This window comes from Meleagris gallopavo, chromosome 2 (assembly GCF_000146605.3).
Source record: "Meleagris gallopavo isolate NT-WF06-2002-E0010 breed Aviagen turkey brand Nicholas breeding stock chromosome 2, Turkey_5.1, whole genome shotgun sequence".
Taxonomy (NCBI): Eukaryota; Metazoa; Chordata; class Aves; order Galliformes; family Phasianidae; genus Meleagris; species Meleagris gallopavo.
The window spans coordinates 49,493,591-49,502,486 of record NC_015012.2 but is presented as its reverse complement, the minus strand read 5'-3'; the positions used below and the strand labels follow the sequence as shown (position 1 = coordinate 49,502,486).

General features: G+C 36.0%; 1 protein-coding gene across 8 annotated transcripts in view; it reads left to right on the top strand.

Moving 5' to 3' along the window:
* The window catches only part of TFB1M (transcription factor B1, mitochondrial), a 32,237-nt gene that overhangs the window by 931 nt on the left and 22,410 nt on the right, over window positions 1-8,896 (top strand). For 6 of the 8 annotated variants that reach the window (XM_010707228.2, XM_010707227.3, XM_003204135.4 and 3 more), the window contains exons 2-5: window positions 387-528; window positions 1,993-2,144; window positions 4,002-4,110; window positions 5,255-5,406. In XM_010707228.2, the coding sequence (XP_010705530.1) occupies window positions 396-528; window positions 1,993-2,144; window positions 4,002-4,110; window positions 5,255-5,406 (546 nt within the window). In that variant the 5' untranslated portion in view covers window positions 387-395. Of the gene's footprint in view, window positions 1-21; window positions 529-1,992; window positions 2,145-4,001; window positions 4,111-5,254; window positions 5,407-8,896 lie in introns of those variants that run through there. The other 2 variants (XM_019612935.1, XM_031552472.1) reach the window with 2 other exon arrangements.

Sequence of the window (8,896 nt, the reverse complement as noted above, 5' to 3'; positions counted from 1 at the left end):
TCTGGGCAGCCTGGTCTAATGGTTGGCGACCCTGCACATAGCAGGGGGTTGAAACTGGATGATCATTGTGGTCCTTCTCAACCCAGCCTGTTCTGTGATTAATTATATATTCTTAAAAAGTAAAGAAAGATTGAAAGTGAAAAGTCATGGATTGGTTTTGTTTTGTTTGATGTTTTGGCAAACCCATCAAATGAGTTTCTTGTCCAACTCGCACAGAGATGTGCTTAATACAGGCACTGTGTCCAATAGTGAAAACACTCATGGTTAAAATCAAGCACTTGTGTAATGATTTGTAAATCATCTCTTGGTTTGTAAACTCTGTGGAGTTTTGGCATATGTGAATTCACTGCAAATGCTGAAACTGTCTTCTTGATGTCTCTCCCCAGTTCCGTCCGATGGCTGCTGCAGGAAAGGCTGCTGCTTTCCATCTGCCTCCTCTGCCAACGGTGGGGGAGATCATTAAGCTTTTTAGTCTTCGAGCACAGAAAGAACTTTCCCAGAATTTTTTGCTGGATTTGCGATTGACAGGTTAACTATTTTATTTTATATGCTTTTAGCTATTGTGAAGTACATATCTTGAGTTTTGTCAGAATCTGATTTCTGGCTAAGGGCATGATGACATCTGTCAAATATCCAACAGTCAAGAGTCTCCTTTGAAAGCTGTTTTAGCTTAGTCTTCTTGATTTTGCTTGTACATTCTTAGAAAACATGTTTCTTTATAGAGTAAATTACAGAATATTTTTAGGTATATTCCTGTACGAAGTATCAGTAACAAAATATCAGTTCAGTGCAAAACTCCAAGCCTGAGTAGTACCATTTCCGTTCAAGTACTGTCATTTAATAAGAACTATTAAGAATTATCAAAGTGTTGCCAAATTTGGTTAAGTTTCAGATGAGTTGAATTTATATGTTTGATTCAAAAAGGATTTCCTTCAGATTATTATATATCACAAGAAGAGTATACTCTTAGTCCTTCTGTCTTTCAATATACTATATACTGTAGTTAGGAAGGTTGGTTGTGTCAGTCTGTCAGAAATTTTGTAGTTTTTCAGACCAGTTACAATTCAATTTTCTGCAGCTTCATCTCAGCAGTGGCTGACAAAGATGGCAATGTGCAATCCATAGCAGATTTTTTTAGTTGTATAAGTGGTGGCTGGGTTTTACAGTAATCAGTGCAGTGTATCTTCATGTACCCACTGATTCAATTATATATTGTTACTCTAGCTGATGTAGATTAGGAATGTGAATATAAAACTCTGTTCCCTCTTATATAGCCAGGTTCTTATGCTAGAGTAAAAATGTCTGAATGTGTTTAGTAAAACCTTAGAATAGACAGATTGTCAGAATCTCTTGTTTTTGTTACGTATTTAGAAGACTCGTAGAGTGAGCAGTGTAGTTTCCCTCAGCATTCCACTGTGGGCTTCTTAAAAATCTTTTTGTTTCATTAGCTATGTTTTTAATCCTTACTTTAAGCCTTTTTCAATTGTTCATCCTCATCTGTAATGACTTCCAGTGTTGTATCTTTATGTTCGTGTAGAGTAGTCTTGCTAGAGCTTCACTGTATCCTTTTTGCCTCTCATTTCCTTAAAACAGGTGTTCTGTAGTGATATACCTTTATAAAGATAAGTATTGAGACCCCACGTTGTTGAGTGCTTATTTACAGGAGGAGTGACAGTACTGGGGCTTTACAGATAAAAAAGTAATATTCTCCTTTTATTTGATTCTGTAATGAGCAACAATGTACACGAAAGACAGTAAACTGGAAGTAGCCTTTCTTTAAACAGTGGAACAGTAAAGCAGTATCTCTTGGCATGAAACAAATCTGAATTCTGTGCAGTCTAGCAGGCGTGTGATTGTGTAAGTGGGATGTGTCACTGTTTGTGCCTATTCTGAGATAAACTCATTGTTTATTGTTAGAGTGCAAATGTGCTTATCTTAGTAAGCCGGATCCTTTGGAGAATAAGGGCTTAGTGTGTTCTTATTGTCTTGCAGACAAGATAGTGAGACAAGCTGGCAAGCTGAAAAATGCTTATGTCTGTGAAGTGGGCCCTGGGCCAGGAGGAATTACCAGGTCGATTCTCAATGCTGGTGTTCAACAACTCCTCTTGGTTGAAAAAGATACTCGATTTATTCCAGGATTGCAGGTATCAATTGCAGAATGATTCATATAAATGTATGCCTGAACATTTTAAGAACGTGGAAAGATTCAAAGTGTCTTACTTAGATCAGTGCATTGAAAACAGGTTTGATACTTTGACTCAGATCAGAGCTATCATTTGCTTGAAATGAAAACATGTACTATGGCAATTAATTGATCCTGTCTTATGTTAACAAGTACTCATTGTCTCTTTCTGACATGATGCTGCAAATGAATAACAGTTGTTTGTTTTTTTTTTTAACATGAGGATATTTCAAGTGCTTTAAAGAGGCTATTCATGAAATAGTAGTTTGAATATTGATGTCGTTCAATCTCATTTTTCATTTTAATCCTAACAGTTTTGCCTTAAAGTTTATAAAATTCTGACCATATATCTCCAGTTAAAACAATTCAGTGTAGGTTCGCATTCAGGTACAGAAGAATAAAACAAGCATTTATTTCATATCTTTCTTGATTTGTATAACAGAAAATGTCAGAAATTAAGTATAAGTCCCCAATTGTTATTTTATAAATGTCTTTTTAGGTATTTATAAGACGCTGATATAAAGCATGCAGCATTTTTCATTGGCTGTCTTTTTGTCTGTGATCTCTATCACAAAGCTGAAGTTGGGATCCTCTACTCAAAAATGGAAACAGTGAAGAACATATGTGTTCAGAGTAACAGTTTACACAAGCTGAGTCTGTCAGTTCTGTCTCACTCTTAAAGAAACACAAACGCCCTATGCCATATGCCCTAATACTTGTTAGGCTGGAAAGATATATGAGGAGAGAGAAGGTGCTCTTAGTTAGAGAGTAGTTTGAATATGCAGTTCTTCCAGGGAGCACACTTCAGGTTTTTTAACCATGCCCTTTGGTTTTGGTTTTTTACACCCTTTCACTTGTGTGTGAAGAGCAAGAGGATCTACATAATGGAAAATTACTCAGCTCACGTACTCAGTGCATAAGTGCTTCTGGAACCATGTTAGCTGCACACATTGGCCTTAAAGTGAAAAAAGCTTCAGTGACTTCCCTCAATTTCTGATTTCAGATTGAATGTATACGATCATGATTTTCTGGTGTCAAATGCATTTCTCAATTATGTTAAGTATAATATTAAATAAAACCTGCATTTCTTCTGACACAGAAACTAATATTAACAAACAGTAGAACATATTTTAATAATCCTTTGTGTAGGTGGCTCTTAGTTTCCTCTTGTACTGTTTTCTCAGTTTACTGATCTTACATTATCTTTCATCCGTTTACAGCACTTGGAATAGCTTCAAAGAAGGATTTGACAAATCATGGTAGAGTAGTGAATTTGAATGCAATATAATTGCCAATGTAATGCTGGAAAACTCATTAAGTGATTTGGATTTGTGGTTAGATTTGTTTTTCTGGTTGAAAATAATTGTACTTAAATCATGTGGAATCATAAAACCATAGAATAGCTTGGGTGGGAAGGGAACTTTAAAGTTGATGATCCAAGTCTGTGCCATGAGCAGGAACATGTTCCGCTGTAATAGATCCAGAACCTTTCCAAAACTTGCTATTTGCAATACCTATTAATAATGCAGAGTTTGTTAATCATTTTTGTGGACGAGAAACTTGTCAACCTTTTCAGGTTTGAATTTCCTCTTAGGAATTGTGCAGCTTTGAATAATAAGGTTTTAGATACATACTGAACATTTTTCACCAGTTGCTTGATTTTTTGAAGGTAAATAATTATTAAGTGTTCTCAGTTTTAATTGCTACTGTGTTTTGTATAATAAGGTATATAGCAGGGGTTTTTCTCATGCTGTGGATGATGCTGAAAATCAGAGTAGTTAATATTCACTGTAAATTCTATTTGCTTGTATACAAACAGATGCTGTCTGAAGCAGCTCCAGGAAAAGTACGCATTGTTCATGGAGATATTCTGACATATAAGATGGAGAGGGCTTTTCCAAATCACTTAAAGAAGAACTGGGAGGATGGTTAGTATTTGGGCTTGTTTTGGTTTCATTTTAAGGCTTCTGAGTTAAGTGCAAAGGTAAGCACTGTGTGAACTCCAGCTGTGACTTCATCTTCTTCACCTGGGAAATTCCAGGCCATATTTACTTTGCTGCAAAGATTCACAAAAAAAAAAAAAAAACCTGCCAAATGGGTGTATGAAGATATAGTATGGCTTTAAAAATCTACCTTTCTTGAACATATGTGCACACAAGTTACCGTTGTCTTTGGAAATAATCAATTAGAGGTATACTTAATTAGGTATACTTTACTGTTGCCATATGAAGATCTGAAATACTTGTAGATTTCAAAAATATACTTATCTGTTGCTGGTATTTGAGAAAAATCACAAATATCCTAGAAATATCTTAGTCTAGGAAGTGAATAATAAAACTGTGCCTAAAACCCTTGGATTTGATATTGTCATCTGCCATTCATGTAATTAAATGCTGCAGTAACTAAGAAACAGCAACACTTTCTTCTGTCCACCCCTTCTGCAATACCTACTATGTGCTGTATAACATTTCCATTGATGCAATACATAATTGAACAATACATATAACTTTGCATGGCTAAGGAGCAGTCTTGTGCTAGTTAGAAAGCTTTCTGATTTCATATAGGTCTCTGTGCAGAGCTCTCTCTTTAATTTGATCTAAGTTACAGTTTTGACTCCCCTGAGTCTCCAAAGCCCGTGGGATGAAACATGTTGGACAGAATAATGAGTCTGGCTGTTTTCTTTGTATCTGATAGTCAAAGTTGAATGAAAACAAAAATGTCTAAATTATGTATTTCTGCTATTCTGGAGTAGCTCAGCTGAAATCTATTGATCAGCTGAAAATTGGCTGAAAGCTACTAATTTATTCTAATGTAAACAAGAACAAAACCTAACTTTTTTTTTTTTTTTTGTCAACTAACTGCCATAAACAGTAACAGTTTTGTCAGTCTAAGACAAGTATAAATGGAAAGGCATAATTTTAATGTGTCACAATAAAAATTGTTTTAATATTTTAAGTCTAGATTGATAGGCTCATATGTTTGTTATGTAAATATTGTTTCATGGCAAATCTTATCCAAAACTTTTCGTCAGTTGTTTGTGTTGTTTTTTTTTTTCCAATCAAATGTGAACAGAGCCACCAAATATTCATATCATTGGAAACCTACCCTTCAATGTTTCAACTCCTCTAATCATCAAGTGGCTTGAAAATGTTTCTAAAAGAGATGGACCTTTTGTTTATGGAAGGACACAGATGACACTGACTTTTCAGAAGGAAGTTGCAGAGGTAAGATGCTATTGTTTTCCCTAAATTTTAATTAAAAAAAAAAGTGTGTGTGTATATATGTGTGTATATATATATGTATATATATAGACAGTCTTAGTAGATAGTAATGTCACAAAATACATGGGGTGAAAGAGAAATCCATTCCTTGAAATAAAGAAAAAATGCAAGTTTGGAAGATTTTAGCATTATTTCCAGTTTTGATTAAACAGTTCAAAGAGGAGGAATGTTTGGTTTAGGCTGTGGAAACTGACTCTAGTTTGAACAAGACTTGAGTTCAGAATTATGAACGGTTTTCTGTCAGCCCTATGAAAATATAAAAGCATCATCTGTGTTCTATCACAAATTGAGGTTTTTAGCATGTCTCAACAGTCAGATTCTTAAAGAACGGCGAGTTGATTTGCTATGTTTTGGTGTTAAAACTAGGTAAACTAATATTAGGAGGACTTCACCCAGAATGCTTTCAGACTTAACAGTTTATTTCTGTTGCCATTGTATAAAACCATACCATAAATCTGGAGATTTGTTGTGATTCTGTGATTCTTACCTGAATCCCAGTTGCTGGGTTTTAGTGTTGTTTTTTTTTTTTTCTGGTTTTCTTGTTGTTTTTATTGTTTTTTAAAGAGAGGAACTGTTCATCAGTCTGAATAACATATCAGTACATGTTACAGGATGTCCTGTAGGAGATGAGCTCTGCAGAAAAGGACCTGGATGTCCTGGTGGACAACAGAATGGCCATGAGCCAGCAGTGTGCCCTTGTGGCCAAGAATGCCACTAGTATCCTGGGGTGCATGCTCTTTCTAGAGCATGACCAGCAGTTCAAGGGAGGTGATCTTCCCCCCTCTGCTCTGCACTGGTGAGGCCATGTTTATACTACTCTGTTCAGTTCTGGGCTCCCTAGTTCAAAAAAACAGGAATCTCCTAGAAGGAACCCAGTGGAGGGCTACAAAGATAATTCAGGGCCTGGAGCATCTTCCATATGAAGTAAGACTGAATAACCTGGGTCTGTTCAGCCTCGGGAAAAGAAGACTGAGTGGAGATCTGATAAATGTATAGAAATATCTGGAGGGAGGTGGGAGGCAAATGGATGAGGCTGGGCTCTTGGTTGAGTGTAGCGATAGGGCAAGGAGTAATGGCCTAAGACTTGAACATAGAAAGTTCTGTACTAACTTGTGGAAGAACTTATTTATGCTAAGCATGATACAGCACAGGAACAGGTTGCCTGGAGAGGTTGTGGATTCTCTTTCTCTGGTGATATTCAAGACCTATCTGGACATCTAACTGTGTGATGTGACCTATTGTAGGGAACCTGCTTAAGCAGAGGGCTGGACTTGATGCTCTCTTGAGCTCCTTTCCAACCCCTGCAATTCTGTGATTCTATGTGATTGAATTTCCATCTAATTAGCTGGGAATAGGAAAAAATGTTTTCTCTATGCAACCTAAATGTATATGTTGCTTTAATTTTTATCTTTTATAATGAATATTATAAAAATTTTACTCTGTTCTTTACTGTATGCAAATTAATTATTTATACATACAAGTGGCATGTCTGCTGTCATTTTGGGGTCATAGAAAACCAGTCTTTGCTGTTACTGCTTTAGCTCTGCAATCAAGTTTCAAGAAAAGTACTGAAGTTGTTCCAGCAGATGGCTCTAGAGATCACAGGGGACAAACGTTTGTTATGACGCGAGCAGGGTTTTTTAATTCAGTTCTGAGCTTAGGCATTAAAAAATCCTATTCTGTTTTCCAGAAGGACTTCATGTCATCTGAGATTATACGTTGTTGAAAAATATGGCTAATGGACTAAGATAGAAAGTGCAAAGTGATGATTAATAATAAACAAAGACTTGTGACAGCAGTGAAAAAAGTGGCATAGTGCTGAGATCGTAAGTGGACTTTGTACTTTCTTTTTGTAACCAGCTGCATATGCTGATGGTGACATGCAGATTATAGTACTTCTGTACCCAACATAGCTCAAACGAGATGCAAAATGCCATGCACTCTTAAATTCTTTGTACTTAAAAAGCTAGGAAGTTAAGAACACTAGGAAGTGGAATGTTACGTTCAAGACTGTACAATTAAACAGTGTTAATTGTTGTTGACTTTGCATTCTGGGACATCTTGATTCGTGTTTTCATGCTTATTCAAACACAGAGCTTCCTCTGATGCAGAAATTTCATAGTTTGTGGTTTGTGTTTTCATAATGAATGCTCATTTGGGATACACTATTTTGTTTTATGATTTGAAGGAATGGTAATCTTTCTTGTGGCACTCTGAAGTAGCTTAACCGTTGATATTTGGCAACTACAGGCGTATTCTGTACCAGCAAATACAGAACAGTTTAACACAGCAGAAAATTTAAAAACTTATTTATTGATATTTTATGTATCTGAAAGGAAAATTACTTGAAAGCTTGGTATTCTCACTGATCCTTTGAAGCTAAAAGCCTAAATACTGAATGAAGTAAATTTGGTTGTATATACCATGAGTTCAGTGGAAGGGTAACATGCTGTAATGGAACGGCCCTGTGTGCTTCATAATTACTTCTGATAACTTGATGTTAATGGTGAGAAAATAAATCAGTGTGCCAATTCATAGTCAAGCTAGTTTGTGCTATTATATACAGGTAAAAAATACCTTTGCATTTCTTGCTAGTGATAATTTCCTGCTTTTCTGTTTCTTTCTAATTGCTACACTGTCAGGAGTTATGTTGGTATAGGGCTATTGCTACTGATTTCTCTATTCTGATACGATTTGATTAAATTGATTACAATTATTGATGAGAACCAGTAGTTACGATTTATATACTGAGTTTTAAGGCCTATTAAGGAGGATAAGACCAGATATTTACAGTATAAAAATGATGCTTGGAAGTTTGAGTGAATCATTTTGCCTCTATAGTTTATTTTTGTAAAATTGTTTGTTACTTTCTGGAAAAAAAATCCTTGCCAGAAATTCCTCAGTAATTCACCTCAGATTTGCCACCTGGGCTGGGTACTTCCTGACCCACTTGTATTAAAATGAATCATAATTCAGTTTAAATGGAAGATCTCTGTCAGTGTCTGACTTTGAGTAAAACTGGCTACAGAGTGTAGTTCACCTGCTGCTCTGCCAACAATGTGTAGGCTGGGCCATATACTATTAGAAGTCTAGAAGATAGGCATATTAGAGGAGCAGAATGCTTAATTTGTGTGTAACACTGCTGTCTAGTTAGAATGCTAGACAAAAGGTGCTAAGAAATTGGAAAAGAGTTCAGGGTTTTGAACTATGAACAGAAGAAGACTTACCACGTTTTCTTAAGTGGTGTAAGTTGTGTATAAATACTAGTGTTCTGAAAACAAGTAATTGGCTTGTGTATTAGGATTGATTTGATATTCGTAGAATCACAGAATGGCCCAGGTTGGAAGGGACCTCAAAGATCATGAATCTCCAACCCCGCTGTTGCATGCAGGGCCACCAATCTCCCCATTTAATACTAGACCAGGCTGCCCAG